This window comes from Acipenser ruthenus, chromosome 14 (genome assembly GCF_902713425.1).
Source record: "Acipenser ruthenus chromosome 14, fAciRut3.2 maternal haplotype, whole genome shotgun sequence".
Classification (NCBI taxonomy): domain Eukaryota; kingdom Metazoa; phylum Chordata; class Actinopteri; order Acipenseriformes; family Acipenseridae; genus Acipenser; species Acipenser ruthenus.
The window spans coordinates 19,126,001-19,143,092 of record NC_081202.1 but is presented as its reverse complement, the minus strand read 5'-3'; the positions used below and the strand labels follow the sequence as shown (position 1 = coordinate 19,143,092).

Below are 17,092 nucleotides of genomic sequence, written 5' to 3'. Positions count from 1 at the left end.
ACATCGTTGTTTTGCTTGCAAAAACAAAACCCCTATTAACGTGTTTGATATTTCATTGATCACTTGTGTGGTACAGTGCTCTGGGAGATGTAGTTTATTGGGTCTCTATTAAATTACTCTAGCGGTACTACAAGATAAAGAAACTACAACCAGGTATCGGAAAAAATAACAGCCTCGCGAATGATGTAATATGCATCCAATAAATATAAAAATATAGATGAATGACGTATTGAACAACCAATAGAAATGACGTGTTAAACACAAACAGATGCCACCCACTCCTGCAACTCATTTAGCCAGTAGGAAAGGGTTTTGTTGTATTTACATTTCTTTTTTGACCATTTAGGTTTCGTGTCTAAAAAACGATAACTCCCACCCCTTTAGAGAATACTAGAGATACTTGGTAATGGCGACGGGGTTGGTAAGTGAGAAACTTTCACAGAAGAAACAAAAGATTGAATATACTTAGTGAAATGAACAATAAACTCAAAATATTAGGTTTGTCATGGAGAGATTGAATTGAGAGAATACCGTTGCATGGATAGATTGTGAGTGACATCGCCTTCTGAATTATATATTTAGTCGTGACTTGTTGTTTTTGTGAGAGTTTGTTTTGGTTAGCACAGGGACTTGTCTGTGACGTTTTTTAGATTCATTCATTTCACCATTTTGACAGGTCGACGATCACCATGTCCAAACTTGTTGACATTCTTAGTTTTGTAGTTTTCAAATGTTACCTAATCCATATTCTGAAATTGTTGCATACACACGGACTAGTGTGTAGTTAACAATAACTTAACTTTTAAAGTTTGAAAAGGTCAGGGATATTTTTAGTTTGCATTCTCAAGGGAGGAAAAAAAATAAGATTTTGTCGACAGCTGTTTCTTTTTTTTCTTTCCACAATGAAAATACATATTCACCGTCTGTTACTGTCGATAGTTTTAGGTAAGTAAAATAGGACATTATTTGGAAATGGTGTAGTGTATGACTTTTTTGTATTTAGTTAAGTCGTCTGCTATTTAAATGTAACGTCCGTTTATTCGTATTTATTTATTTTCAATAATACGTTCAGATTTTTTTTTAACTTATACTAAAATCTGTATATTAATAATATATTTTTCGTTTCTAAAAAAATATTCCACTTAATTATTAATAACTAATCTCCTTTAGCCTCTAATCCTATTTGTTATTGATCAGTTTTTGTTACGCAGTTCGGAATGAATGGGCACTGGAGCGCATGCGTCAAGTCTTAAAGTTTACAAACAAGGCTCGCATGCAAGAAGTCACATGATGGAAAAGAAATGGCGAAAGAGAAAGAAATTTGACAGACAAAGAGCTGGGAATTACTGTTTATATCGGGGGCTTTACTCTCTTGATAAAATACAAAATACAGAGAATAAAGATGATCACTGTTACGCTTTTAATGACGTTTTAATAATGTGTACTTGTTAATTTTCATGTTAATGTTAAACTTAACGTTTCAAAGCCTGAAAAGTCATGTACATTTTTTTTTTTTTTTTTTAAACACGACATATGCTGCCATTATGGTGTAAGATAGGAAATGCTAGGCTGTACGTTTGCATAATGTATGTTACTTATGAAATGATAAAAACAAAATGTATATTTTGACGGAAAAACAGCTATTTTGCAGAAGCTGTAATACGCAGTGCGGCGTATTCTACTACTTTAATCCACTATTACATTTCTTAAGATCATTCAGAATGTATTTAGTTTCATAAGTAGCACCATAAGTTATATATAATGATATTGATACACAATGTATTGATAGTTTTCCTGTTAAACTGTTTACTTCAAAAATTTACAAGAGGCCTGTTTTTAGTTCGTGTCGAGAAGTGATTCTGTTGACATTCTCTACAGTTAGGCTTACGTTTTTCTTAAGAGTTGTTTCTTGAGGCACATTATCATTTTTATCCTTGAGTTGCAGATTCTGATGGCTGAGCTATTGAAGGCTAAATCCTGGGAACTGCTTGTTTGATTTTAATGAAACTTTAATGAAACTTTGCATGGGTACTTGGTGCCTGGATGTCATAGTGAATTTTGTACTGAGTGACACCAGTAATGTGTAATTTATATCCTTGGTGGGGAATACACCGGGCTACTGCCATACAGAGAACATTTATTTGTTCATTTACTTATATTAATGAGTAGTTTTGTAGCATTTTTGACACAAAAACCCCACCTCAATAAATGTTTTAATTGAACAAAAATACATTTTGTTTCTGAAGTCAGATCAATTGAAATGGCATAATATGGTGTGGGAAGTGAAGACAAAACCAATGCCCAACAGTGTGCAGAAAGTTCAGTTGCTGGTGGATAAGAGAGTTTCAGGAATGGATGACACGTTTGAGATGCTGAAGTGTGATGAAGACCTCCCGTCTTCACCTGGATATCCCTCCAGTGAGAATCGCATGGAGTATGGTAAACAATAACTGAAATTTATGATTTTGGCAAAAATACATATTTTTAATGTGTTTTATAATACAGTAGAAACAACAAATGAAAGTAAACATCACGCTAGTTATACAAAAAAATAATATACGTATTATACAAAAAAATAATATACGTATTATACAAAAAAATAATATACGTATTTTACAAAAAAATAATATACGTATTATACAAAAAAATAATATACGTATGCACAAGTGAGAAATTCTCACCCAGTAGTGCTAGAAATAATGTAATTTCCAAATGATTTAAGTTAAGGTGAAGTCTGTTGTCATCACATTGTTTGTTTGCAACCAAGTGCAGATGGATTCAATACAGCGTTTGTTTTTATAGATGACCTTCCTGAATTGCAAGCTGTACAGGAAGATACAGCCTCACCTAAAGTATTTCAACTCAGTGCTGGAGTGTCTCATCAAGAGCACCCAAGGAGTATTTGGAATCCACATACATCAAGCTTATCAGACAATGCAGGCTCTCCAAGCAATGGCACGAACTGGCTGACTGAACTGGCCAACATAGCAACCAGTCCACAGAGTCCACTTATGCAGTGCACATTTTACAACAGGTGCTTTCATTTCTCAAATTTTATAAATGTCAAATTTAAATTAATGTGAGTGTAAAGTAAATGTGTGTTTATTATGCAAATATTAATATTGTTGCAGATAAATAACTTTTTTAAATTTATTTTTTATGCAGATCATCTCCTGTACACATAATAGCAACAAGCAAAAGTTTACATTCCTATGCTCGTCCTCCTCCATCCACTTCAAACAGTGAACCAAGATTCTCAGAGACCCGCTGGAAAGAACGGGCTGTAGTTAAGCACGAGCGGGTATGCAACGATATTTTATTTAATTAGGGCTGTCATTGTCATTGACACAATTACTGCATCCATCCATGAGTTTTATTTGAGTCCTAATGCTTGCTTTCTTTTTATACTCCAGGCAAACAGCGAATCAGAGTCTGGCATTTTTTGCATGTCTTCACTTTCAGATGACGATGATCTAGGTTGGTCCCACTCATGGCCCTCGACTGCTTGGCATTGCTTTTTAAAAGGTAACAAGAGTGTGCTCTGGATATAAGTCTGTAAATTGTTATATAAACTATGATCTCAATAAGTGGAATATCTGGGATATGCAGTTGCCGTGTTGACCATCTTTCATGTACGGAATGATGTACCAATACAATTGAAAACGGCATACCCCAGAAATATTATAGTGAGCCTGTATTTTAAGCAGAAACTTTAGAACAAATGTTAATGTGTTCCTTGGTAGTCCTCTTATTTGATAGTTATGGGGAAATGGCGCCACCTAGTTAGACTTTAGGAGTACTGCAATTGTTTTTGTTACTACATAAAAAAAAAAGGTCTGGTACCTAAATCTAGGTTGAATGTTTTTAATTTTCCCCCCAAAAAGCTAGTTTTGCAGATATTCATCAGTGTTTTTTTTAAACTATTCAAGGCATGTGTAGTAAAATTAATATATATATATATATATATATATATATATATATATATATATATATATATATATATATATATATATGTATATATATATATATATATATATATATATATATGTATATATATATATGTATATATATATATATGTATATATATATATATATATGTATATATGTATATGTATATGTGTATATATATATGTGTGTATATATATATGTATATATATGTATATATGTATATATGTATGTATATATATGTATATATGTATATATATATATGTATATATATGTATATATATGTATATATGTATATATGTATGTATATATGTATATATGTGTATATATGTATATATATGTATATATGTATATATATGTATATATGTATATATATGTGTGTGTATATGTGTTGTTATCCCAAGAGCTCCATTGTTAATTTTTTCTTAACAAAGCTGGTATAAGGTTCTTTTTAAAATTTGATATTCAGGAACCCGCTTGCGCTTTCATAAGGGACATAATATAGAGTGGCAGGATGCCGAGGACCTGGCAGATTCTGAAGATGAGTTTGAAGATGAGAGACACCCACAAAACCATTACATTAACAAGGTAAATGTGTATTATTTAGAGTTAAGTGACAAAGGTGTTTAAAGGTATTATATCATTTATGGTTAGTCGGCCAGAGTGTCCTCGGCTCACCGTGCCCAGAGCTGCATTGTCCTCCAACGCTGTAGCTCTGGGTTGGCTGCATGGCCGGCCTGCAGAGTGAAAAGAAGCTGACGACACATGTTTCGGAGGACAGTGTGTGTTCGTTGTCGTCGCCCCTCCCGAGTCAGCGCAGGGGTGGTAGCGGTGACTGAGCCTAAAATACAGTTGGATATTTCAAATTGGGGAAAAAAACAGGGTAAAGTCAGTTGGCGGTTATTTAACAAATGTTAAAGAATATGTTAAAGAATACTTTTCCTTGGTAAGAGTCATTTTTCAGAATACACAGTTTTAAGAAATCTGCTCGGTCTTAGTTTTTTTTTTTTTTTAATTTATGTCTTTATTTGGTCTACTCAAGGTTAACTTATTGTAGTGTTCTGCAATATGTTTGAAGGCCTGATCTGTTTCTGTCTTTAATTCTTGTAACTGGCCAATACTGTAAACACTGGGGGAGACTGCTATTTTTGTGGGAAGTCAGTGTTCCTACAAAACATGTTGACTAATAGTTCTAGCATAGAGCAGTTCAATTATTGTTCAGATACTGACCCTGAAGTGTGTTGGTGGTGTGGGGGTTCGGCTAAATTACTCACTCTCTTTCTGACTTAAGTGTGTTCACAAAAGAAGCTCAGTGAATGGACGGTAACGTCTGCACAGGGAAACGTATTACTCCAAACTGCGGTTCTGACCTGTAATGAAAATGCTATATATAATGCATATTTCTTTGGCTGTTAATTTACAGAGCTATGGTTCTGACGGTCTAAAATTAGTGGCACATGAAGAAACTGTTTCTTTTGGGCAGTCAGTACTGAAATTGACTTTTGACCCTGGCTCACCAGAAGATGGGGCATTAACAGCAGAATGCAGTTTGGATCATCCCTTTTTTGTGAAAAGTAAAGGTAAACAAAATCTGTTATTTACCTAACTCACTGAGTTATGTCATATGACAGTATTAGGAAAAATAGAGCGTAATATTTAATGTATCAGATATACCCCAGAAGTCTTAAAGATGCCTGTACATTATAACTAGGCTTGCTACTATTCGATTTTTATTTTTTTTGCCACTTTTTATGCCATTGAGAAACGTATCATTTAGAGAAACCCCTTTATCATATACAAGATGCAACAAAACCATGGTTACCAACATTCCAATTGAAATAACGTTTGGTCACAGTGAAGCTATACCTTGTAAAAGCTAAAGTTCCTACACAAATTAAAAAATGGTCTCAAACTGTAGAAAACACAGCATATAAAGTGTATTACACTTTTATAGCATACATTTACAAGTAAAAATAATATGCACAGAACAAAACATTAGATAGTTGAACAGAACTAACTTGCACTTCTTATTCTGAGCTCCGCCCCTCTCCTGCTTAAGCATAGCTGGACTCATTGGAGGCAAGGCAGACTGGTCCGCTTCGTCCTGCCGCTGAGACTTCAGCCGTCGATCATGGTACTCATTAAGTGTTTTCCTCTTGCGCCTCATTTTCAAATCAAACTAGTAACTGTCAACTTATATACCTATAATTACAAAAGCTTACCTACACCTTAACCCGCTAATTTCAAAGTAGGCGCTGTAGCTGGCAAATGAAAGTGCACAGTCGGTCTTCATGATTGACAGTCATTGAGAGCATTCTAGTGCTGCTTCATACAACGAGATGTCAGAACAGGATGAAATGACTGACGGTGAAACTACACTAGCCTATTAAGGAACCACTGATTTGACTGACAGACAGCAAGTATTAAAAACTACACACACTAAAAGTGATTTCTTAAATTATTATTTTTGGTAAGAAAAAAAAATAGCGAGTGGTTTTACTAACGTTTTATCGTATATAAATTTATTTGTCAAACTATTTTTGAGGAATTCGATGTTTAACAAGCTTTACCGATTACAATCGAAAAGTAGCAAGCCTAATTATAACATAAGCATCGAGTGACCTCTTGTTTGTCAAGTTTTTTATTAACAGTACTACTTTAACTGCATATGTAAGAACGTATGACGTGCTTAAAAATGGTTTTAAATTGATTTGTATAGGTTGGTCTTCCTTTTATCCGAGCCTCACAGTTGTTCAGCATGGAATCCCCTGTTATGAGATGCAGGTTGGAGATATATGTCTGCCTCCAGGACACCCCGGTGCCATCAATTTCGATGATTCAGTTGTTTTTGACACTTTCAGGAGGTAAGTTATATTTAATTGTACTATTTATTGATGCCGAGCAGTATTTTACAGTGTTACTCAAATAAGATGATCCTTTTAGGTACGACAGAAACATTTTCTATCAAGTTAAATACACATCTGTCATATCCAGAGCAATTCTAGAATTAAGCAGATGTGTACAGAGTGAAAACAAAAACAGGAAATCTAGGGGACTTCCACTGCTATTCAGTGTTTTTTTTTTTTTTTTTTCTTTTTTTTTTTTTCTTAAAGTCTACCCACAACCCGCATTTTCACACCTGTGATAATTAGAAAAAGACTAACAAAATAAATAAATAAATAAATTGGTTTGACACTTGCCATTGGAAATGTTTAAAATGGTTATTCTGTCAGTGAGAGCTTGTGTTTTTCATGTTTCATATATAAAAACTAGGTTGGTCCCAGTATCTAAACAATCCTGTGTTGCCTTCTATAGGAGACAAAGCTCTGTACGTGGTTTACATGAAATCCTTTTTGTTCTTGTGCACCAGTTATGACTTCACCCCTCTGGATTCCTCTGCGGTGTATGTATTGAGCAGCATGGCCCGGCAGCGCCGTGCATCCCTCTCCAGTGGAGGTGCCATCAGTCCAGACTGTGAAAAATCAAACCCAGACTTTGTGCCTTCATCCCAGCCATCCTGTACATTTTATAATAAATCTAACAAAAGTAACAGCTCAGGGACAACTAGCAGTGCCACAGTCAACAAGTGCAAACGACCAATGAATGCCTTCATGCTCTTTGCAAAAAAATACAGAGTTGAGTATACGCAGATGTACCCAGGGAAGGATAACAGGTGAGTACATCAGATTTTAGGTTTCCTTTTTTGTAAAATACGGTATTCCTTCCAGTTTAACACACACTTTTTTTTTTCTTCTCAAAAATGGCCTGCGTCTTAAATTAGTATAGTGATGCGTATATTAAAATCGCCAACAAAAGACAGGACTACCTAGAAAAGACAAACAAAAACATTACTGCCCAATCTTGAATCATCCATGACATACAGGCAGCCATTTTCAAAGAAGTGAGAGTCATTGTCAAGTAATAAAGAGGACTCCTCCAACTCAGGATGATGGCTAGGAGAGATTTGTTATAGGCATGTTAATTTACCAGTTTCAATATGCCCGATAGCTGAGTTTGTAGCATTTTCATTGCAAAAATAATAATAATAATAATAATAATTTGTGTAAATGGCTCTTCTATGTGTAATTTGAGGCTGTATCTTTGTAAATGCATCTTTATTTGTTTTATTTTTTCCTCAAATTGAGGGTGGTAAATTTGGGCTGCATACTGTAGGTGTATTTATTATTTCATAAGAAATCCAAGAACAGTAGCAGCTTTGAAAACAGAATGATCAGAATTCAGTTAGAAAGGTGGTTTCGGTTTTCATTGGTGCAACCTGTTACCACTCGTATATGATGAGAACCATTAAGACAGGATCAGTGTGCTGATGTATTTAAAACAGAGCAAGTCCAAAGTAACGCACCATCAAAAATCCATGTCAATGCAGAGTAACTTTGAATTGAATACTATTTTGAATTTGGCATGTCAGTACACTTAAATCCTGATCCAGAACATTATTCAGCTAATATGTTTGCCTTCAAAATAGTGTACAATTTCTGAAACTGAAAATCTAAATGGCTGTCCCTTTTAAGCTTTACTGTTAGCTACAACTTCTGACATTACTACACGTATACACAATGTGTATATAAGCCTAGCAAACAATTATTTCTGTACGTACGGTAATGTTAGAATATGTGTTACAGAGCCATAAGTGTGATTCTTGGTGATCGGTGGAAGAAGATGAAAAATGAGGAAAGGAGGATGTACACAATGGAAGCCAAGGCACTGGCAGAAGAACAGAAGCGTTTGAATCCAGATTGTTGGAAAAGAAAACGAACCAACTCTGTAAGTGTCAATTGGTAGCTCTTGTAGTGTAAAGTATAATAGTACTTTGTAATACAAAACAAACAAATAAAAGCTGAAATAAAAACATACTACCTCACTTAAAGGGATTTAAAAAGGCTTCAGTCACTGGCTTTTTACATGCTCAGTACAGACACACTGAAATTTGACTTCTGCATACAAGTAAGGGTTGGTTCATACTTCTGGTGCAAATGAATGCGATACGTCAGTCGGAGACGGCTGGAAAAGCTGTGCAGCTTCACTCCGACAATGCAGCAGACGTTGACGTTTTTCAACATTATCCGACCCTAAAAAGACGCATTTTGCAAGAGTGTGGATGACGTAATTCCGGTCTGTCGCACAGACCCTCGATTCCAACCACAAATTATGTCTGTCTGAAGTATGAACCAACCTTAACTGTCTTTAACATAATAAGGTACATATAACATCTGTGGGTAATTGGGTATGAAAATGTACAATTTCTGTTACTCAAGGATATATAAAAAGATTGTGTTGGTGCTGTAAGCAGAACTCAGTTAGGGGAACCTGTGAAGGTTATTAATAAACATATGGTCATATAACAGCTCGGCAGTTTGCTTGCAAATCCTGATATTTTAACACTATCCTATTCTATACCGTTATTTGTTACAGTGAATTTAGGTTGTGTGTTTTTTTTCTACCTGCAGGGTTCTCAGCAAAACTAGGCGCTTTGGTATGGGTGTTGTTAACAGAATCTTCATTTGCAATACGAACTGGATGTAAGTAAGGACATAAGACAACCTTCCATGTCTCTGCGAGTCTGTATACTTTGATGGGAAAATCTGCTTTTTAATTGGAGACATTTTTTAAAAACATTTATTTTAGTCACTAACTATGCTTAAAGGTCTTATTTTTTAATGACCGAAATGCCTTACTCTTCCAAAGTAAAAATTAAGTTTTCTTTTCAGGTAATTATATTTTATAGGCTTGAAAACTGAAACCCTGTGGTGCTAATGTAGGGCGCAAAGGAGTTATATACAAATATCTTATAAATGTAAAAAGGGGGATTTTAAATGCTTTATCATAGCTGTTTATATAATTATATTTGTATAACTCATATATTGCACAACCAATGTATTTCATTTACCTTTAAAATGTCTTGACAGGTTGGGAAAAAATAATGTAATCTTAAATATGTAGCTGGGGTTTCTCCCAAATATATTTTGTGGGTGTCCTGTATAAGATTTAAATTGCCATATATTTTACTATGCGTGGGGTGGGCACACATTTCACTTGGGGGAAGACTTACCTTAAGTGTTTTTGCACTTTATTGTATCTAATACAACCAATAAATGTCTCTCTGAAAAATCAGTTACCAATAACACAATCATAGCTACAATATACAGCTTGTATTCTGCTTTGCATTACCTTTGACTCATTTTGTCAATAATGTTGTACAGATTTGTTGCCCCACCACACTTTTGCACAAAATGTTATTATATTATAAATAAAAGTTTAAACATGTGTTGACATTCTTTTTTCACATGGGCTTTTTTTCGTACCTTATAACAGCTTGTCAAACAAGTTACATTTCTGTATGCGAAGTGACAAAATATATATGCAAGAAGTATCCTTTGAATTGACAAACTAGCGTATATTAGGTATAAGTACTTGATTAAAAAAAAAAATAGTATGTCATAAAATTAATAATATTTATTTTATGTAATACAATATCACTGCTCTTTTGTAATCCCTTTACTGTGAATTAATTGGATTGGGGTATTTAAAAAACACATTTTGTGCAATATTGGCCCTGAAACAAAGGAGGAGATTTGTTTCCCTTCAAACAAACTTTATTCAGCATAAGGAAAATGCACAAAAGCAATGAAAAGATAAACAGCTGTCCGCCAGGACATTTGGTGAACTGCAAAAAAGTAGCATACTAACTGGATGATCCTGTGGTTAGTACAGAGGATAGTACTAATGATAGCCTGCAAGATAGTGCCAATCACAACAAACTGACCACCTCCACGTAGTCTGCAGGTAGGTTTTAGGATGTTTCAACTGCAACAAGCACATCAGTTATCTGCCCCTAAAGGATTGTAAAAGAGGTGTTAAGTTAGTCCAGTGAGTTTTTAGACCAATGTATTACATTAAGAACTTAATTTAATAAAGCATGGAGTTTAAAATTAATTCTGAAAGTACATGGACACTAATTAATTCTGTTCAAATTCCATCTGCTGATGCTTAAAAAAATCAAAATGATACATGATTAAACAAAGTGTACATTTAATTAAATGTTTTTTGTAAAACACCTGCTTTTTTTTGTTATTATTATTATTATTATTATTATTATTATTATTATTAACTATCCTATCTAAAATTAGATAAATGTTAGGACAGTAAGTCTGTTAGACCCGCTTGTCTTATTTCTCATAACTATTTTAAATTTATTTTCTGTGATACTGGTACTGTATCTTCAGACAGTGTTTAAGACAAATTAAATTGACACTGGATATATAACTCTTTCTTGCATGCTGAAACGGTAACCTAATATTCTATTAAGTATGTTTTATTTTAAACCTCAAAGACAACTGTTAATGTATTAATATACATTTAGAAAGAAGAAATGTAAGGAAACACTTAAATCCTAGAGCTTTAAAACTATAGTTGAAAAATTCAGTACAAGAATGCATATCTTTTACTTTCCTGTCCACTCCTGCACTCCCCATACACAAAGAGTCAGTTACCTGAGGTCTGTACTAAAGTTGGCGATCAGCTGAGCCAGAACTTTGTTTATTCTGTTTTTTCTTTGCAGTTGGTGTAGATAATCGACAATGGATAATTGCAAAGCATATGACATGGTTTATTTAGATTTCCAGAAAGCTTTTGACAAAGTCCCGCATAAAAGATGAATTCTCAAACTGAACGCAGTAGGGATTCAAGGAAATGCATACACATGGATTAGGGAGTGGTTAACATGTAGAAAACAGAAAGTACTGATTCGAGGAGAAACCTCTATATGGAGCAAGGTAACCAGTGGTGTACCACAGGGATCAGTATTAGGTCCTCTGCTCTTCCTAATCTACATTAATGACTTAGTTTCTGGTATAGTAAGCAAACTTGTTAAATTTGCAGACGACACAAAAATAGTAGGAGTGGCAAACACTTGCAGCAGCAAAGGTTATTCAAAATGATCTAGACTGCATTCAGAACTGGGCAGAGACCTGACACATGACATTTAATACAGAAAAGTGAAAGCTACTGCATGCAGGCAATAAAAATGTCCATCATAACTACCAAATATCTAGGAGTTGATGTTGACTCAGAAATGTCTTCATCTAGAGACAATGTGGGGAAGCTATAAAAAAGGCCAACAAAATGCTCGGCTGTACAGTGAAAAGTGTTGAATTTAAATCAAGTGAAGTAATGTTAAAACTTTACAATGCATTAGTAAGACCTCATCTAGAATATTGTGTTCAGTTCTGGTCACCTCACTGCAAAAAGGAGATACTGCTGCTCTAGAAAGAGTGCAAAGAAGAGCAACCAGAATTATTCCTGGTTTAAAAGGCATGTCGTATGCAGACAGACTGAAAGAATTGAATCTATTTCAGTCTTGAACAAAGAAGACTATGCAGCAATCTTATTCAAGCATTCAAAATTCTAAAAGGTATTGACAATGTCGACCCAGGGGACTTTTTCGACCTGAAAAAAGAAAGGGGCATTCAGAATAGAAGATAGGAGGCTTTTTTTTTTTTTTTACAGAGAATTGTGGGAATCTGGAACCAACTCCCCAGTAATGTTGAAGCTGACACCCTGGGATCCTTCAAGAAGCTACTTGATGAGATTCTGGAATCAACAAACCAAACAAGCAAGATGGGCCGAATGGCCTCCTTTCGTTTGTAACCTTTCTTTCGTTTCTTGTAATAAGACAGTACAGCGTTGGAGATGATACATAGTTAGATGGTACTGTGCTGCGAATACTCAACTTACTGACCATCTGTTGATTGTATTCAAATGAAAATCTGAGAAAACTATGAGAAATGTCAACAGGAATAAAAAGAGGAGCAATTTTTATCCAATACATTATTTATAAGGGAGGTCAACTTTAACATTAGCATTTTATTTTACTTTTTTATTGCCAAAACCCTTACAAAGGGTTTTTAAATTTGGAATTCAATTTCTTAAATCTTTTTAACATAAAACACTGACCCATAGATACACAGTGAGATAGCTCAATCAAATGTCTAAAAGCCTGGTCATTCTAAAATCAGAGATTACACTTCAATTAAAAATACATGTCTAATACATCCAAACAGTGTTACAATATCAGGGCAACAATGAATCAATTCTACCGCCATTTTGCTGCACTCAGTATAAGAACATGAAATGCAATCTGCATCAGGAAAGCCTATCCCCTTCAGTATATCAACACTAATTTAACCAAGGCATATTTACAGGATATTCAATTTGAATGGGTTCTCTCATTGAACCAGAGACATAACTTTCTGGAGAAGCTGTAACATAATTGGATAAACAGGAGCAAACTCCTTCCCTTCTCTGGCTCGCACAGACCTGACATCGGCCTCCAGGGCTCCCCTAAAAAAGAGCAAATGAATGAAGCTATCAAAAGAATTGATAGAGAAAACCAATATAAGGTTTGTGTTAAAATATGCAACATTTTAAATGAATTTGTAATTAAAAGAGGAGGTAAGTGGAAATAGTTTTGCCACTGATACTGTATTTAGCACAAGCAAGTGAAGAGTAAAAGAGAAAATGACATCACCAGCTTCAAACATGTATCCTGTATCCCATTGGGCACATTCTGCACTGTACTGAATGTCTACTACTGAAGCCCAGGTCATAAGCTGTGTCCTATCATGAGGGGTTGACTTTTAACCCTCCAAGTGCAGGACAGGTTACAAATACTGGGGAAAGACACCCTTTATGGTCACACCCACCGCAATGTAATTGTTTCCCCATTTGAAAACTTAATAAATAAACCACTGGCTGGAAGTAATGGGCCCTGAGAGTGATCTGACCGGACTACCTGCCAGATTCAGTGTGCTATGTTCTGTTTAAATCACTCTATCCAACAATTAGCAGAACCAGGAATGAAATCTCCCAGCACAATCGATCAAAGTTCAAGCATCTGCTGGGTACTATCCCTTCAATTCCAATTCTATACACTAAGGGGTGCTGTTACACCATTTTTCACTGTCAGAGAATTTAAAAGAAAACCAATATGATGCATTGTGCACCTGTATAGAGGACCTTGGCATGATGTAGTTCACACTGCACTTGCATATTTGTTGTTTTTCTGTTTTTATTATGAGAGTATGCAGTACAATTCCTTATTCATTTAATACACAGTATCTGGTTACAAGTGGGAGAATTTCCATTTATCAATTATCTAGCCATGCAAAGTTGTTGAAAACACTTGATAGTCACTTCAGATGTATAAAAGCCTTCATCAATTAATTTGTGTAAAGATGGATAATCTGTCCACATGTAATGATACTATTTTAATGGTTTATTTAATTCCCTTCATGAAACACAAATCATATTAAGTTTTTGACTACATAGATCAAATAGCGGTCCAATACTAGGTGATTGTGGATCTACTTAACAAGGTAGTTTAACGCCAATTATCACAGACAGACTCGATGCTCTTCCAAAGTTCAGTTTAAAGTTATCACTACACAGTAACTGCCACCTTGCTCCACTAAAGAAGCCTAAAAGGCACTGTGACAGGAATGGCTGAGTGGTGACGTCAGACCAGAAGAAGGCACAACAAAAACAAAAAGGTACGGTGCAGTGGCGTGTGCGCCGTTTTATTTAAAGCAAACAAAAATAAATAAAATATTTAAACAGAAAAACACTGTGCTCACAGAGCAAAATAAAAGGTTAAACAAAAACAAATCACGAACACAAAATAAACAATAAATAATACGATCCCAGGTCAGGCTGGGCAGTTGCTGTCACTGTTCCTGGAATCTTTATGTTTTGTTTCGTTTTGTTTCGTTTTGTTTCTCTCCTCTCGTTCTCGCTCTCTCCTTCCAACACCCCACCACGAGCTAGAGAGCTGCAGGCTTTTTATAACAGGTGACCATCTCCCGATTAGCAACAAATTAAATCACCTAATTAATTCGGGAGATGGCCACCTTCTGCACGAGTTTTAATTATTACCCCTGGCAGAGGACGAGCACCGATCTCGCCTCTGCCAGGACACGTTTTAAAAATAAACAAAACAATAACACGGCGGTACGCCGTCACAAATTACAATAAATAAATCATAATACAAAACAAATACAAAATACACTGCACATTGGCGGAGGGGACTCCGTTCTAAAACTAAAATAAACAAAACAATGTACAGGGCTGCTCGCCCTGTTACAGGCACCTATGACTGTTTACAGGTACTATGAGATGTTTATTTTTATTCCATTAAAAAAAACAAAAAACAACAACACCACCACACACACACACACCACACACCTCTGCCTGCCACACCCATGACATGACAGTAGTTTCCTGCCTCTTGGTTCTCTTCTGGCTGGGTCAAATGTGACATGATACACCATTACACATCTGCTATTCCAAATATAGTATAAGCAATACCATATATTAAATATTGTTAAAATAAGGCCAACACACAGGCATACAACACCACAATAACCCCGAACTTTACGGGACTCCTCTGTCAAGTGATAGTTTAAAAGTGGAAGTACTTTTGACAGATGTCAAAGGTAGCAAACAAAATTCTTAAATCATGTGTCCACTTAACCCAGTGCTTGCCACTTTATCAAACAGACTATTGTATAAATCGGACATGTCAAAAGCCCTTGACAGATCAATAAAGTATGCACCACGAGGAAACATCTACCCTTGGAAGGCAAATTACCAGCGATGCCCTTCGGCAACACTTATTAGATTATGACTACTGTATTGGTGGTCAGATTTCTCCAAATCAATACTTATTGACTGACTGATGCATACTTTACACAAATTTAATTTCGCTGTCAACCATGCCTCCAGCTATGAAGTCTCTCCACACCTGGCCTCTCAAGCCAATTCCCATCAACGCCAGCCTGTGTCCCTGCAGAGAGCCTGTCGGATCAGTGTGAAAATTCAGCTGGCTGAGGAGTCTTCCCTCTGGAGAGCACCTGTTCACCCTGATCAGCAAACCCTGGGTGTGTTAATGAGCGCTGGAAATCAGCATAATTCAAGTTTTAGCCATCAAAATGAATAGTGTAACTAGGATGTCCCCAACCTCTTTAACCCCCCGTAATGTTGAAGAATTTTTGTATAGAGAAAATATACAATATTATATAAACACAACATTAAAAGATCTGCCTGGCAACATGTCATATATTGGATATGAATTTGTTAGGTTTAGAAAGTAAACAATAGAGAGTGACAGTTTCTACTGTTATTTGTGAACAATGCATCACCCATTTTGTTTTTTCCCCCCACTTACTAGGGGTGCTGTTTACTTTACATTATAAGTAATGTGATCAAATATACACCAGTAGCACAAATATACACCAGTAGCAAGAAGCACCGAAAAAGGTATGGCAAGCGTACATGCATAAACACCTGGGTATTTTGAGCCAGAGGCATTGACCAAGCTATAGTTTGAAAATGAAACAGAGAGGAGAGGGGCATATTGGATCAATTTTTTTAACATATATTAGAATATGCTGCTCATTAATGCTTCTCTCACATGATCTGGGTCTAGCTTATAAAATGAAGTTATACACGAGCAAGAAATCCTTGTTGCCAGTAACAACAATTGTAATGAACAATTAAAGAGCCTCACTTTGCTTATTGCAATCTCTGTTTTGACCTCTCAGAGCTGTGGCTGCTTACATGTCAGTTAACACCATTAGGGAAAAGGAATAAGCAACAAGGCTTCTTGGTTACTAGGAATTGCACATATACCGGGGAAATTTAATATGGAAATCAGTTTTAGATGAAACCTCTGGGTCTCAGGGGTTTAAGTCTTAGAGTGACTTGGAAAGATAATCTCCAAGCGCCACAGTGAATTATCTGGTGAAAAAAAAATATTAGTACACTAACAACACCAATACAGTAAACTGCTCATGTTATTATTATTTTGAATACCAAACTGTAGATATTTTATGCATGCATCTGCAAAAAAATATTTTAAATGGTTAATTTTAAAATGCAATTGCATACAATTGGCAGTATTACCTGGATCAAACATCTCCAAAATCGCTATGTAAATAAACAAAGCATATTACAGTAACAACATATCAATAATCAGGTTTATTTTGGGTATACAAATTATACATTAATTTGTGACCCAAGTACAATACTGGCTGGCTCTCATTTTTTATTTTTAGTTCTCACTGGAGCACAT

At 35.3% G+C, this 17,092-nt stretch overlaps 1 protein-coding gene and 1 pseudogene across 3 annotated transcripts; one reads left to right on the top strand and one right to left on the bottom strand.

Annotated features, from left to right (window-relative positions):
* Positions 1-306: 306 nt before the first annotated feature.
* Positions 307-10,236, top strand: LOC117419818 (HMG box-containing protein 1-like). Of its 3 annotated transcripts, none has more exons than XM_034033030.2 (11): positions 307-421; positions 2,247-2,439; positions 2,803-3,034; positions 3,166-3,301; positions 3,414-3,525; positions 4,415-4,533; positions 5,369-5,525; positions 6,665-6,809; positions 7,316-7,618; positions 8,589-8,730; positions 9,414-10,236. In XM_034033030.2, the coding sequence occupies exons 1-11, from the start codon at positions 407-409 to the stop codon at positions 9,429-9,431; spliced, it is 1,572 nt and encodes a 523-aa protein (XP_033888921.1). In that variant the 5' UTR covers positions 307-406; the 3' UTR covers positions 9,432-10,236. The 3 variants fall into 3 exon arrangements, with proteins under 3 accessions (XP_033888921.1, XP_033888922.1, XP_033888923.1); XM_034033031.2 differs by having other exon boundaries at positions 411-548; XM_034033032.3 differs by lacking the exon at positions 307-421 and adding an exon at positions 661-945.
* Positions 10,237-10,598: 362 nt separating this feature from the next.
* The window catches only part of LOC117420088 (conserved oligomeric Golgi complex subunit 5-like), a 109,689-nt pseudogene continuing 103,195 nt past the window's right edge, over positions 10,599-17,092 (bottom strand).

Bases quoted from the DNA above. Each gene is read 5' to 3' on its own strand.
- LOC117419818 (XM_034033030.2), top strand. The intron at 3,526-4,414 runs GTAACAAGAGTG...TTTGATATTCAG, and splicing joins TTGGCATTGCTTTTTAAAAG to GAACCCGCTTGCGCTTTCAT. The intron at 4,534-5,368 runs GTAAATGTGTAT...GTTAATTTACAG, and splicing joins AAAACCATTACATTAACAAG to AGCTATGGTTCTGACGGTCT.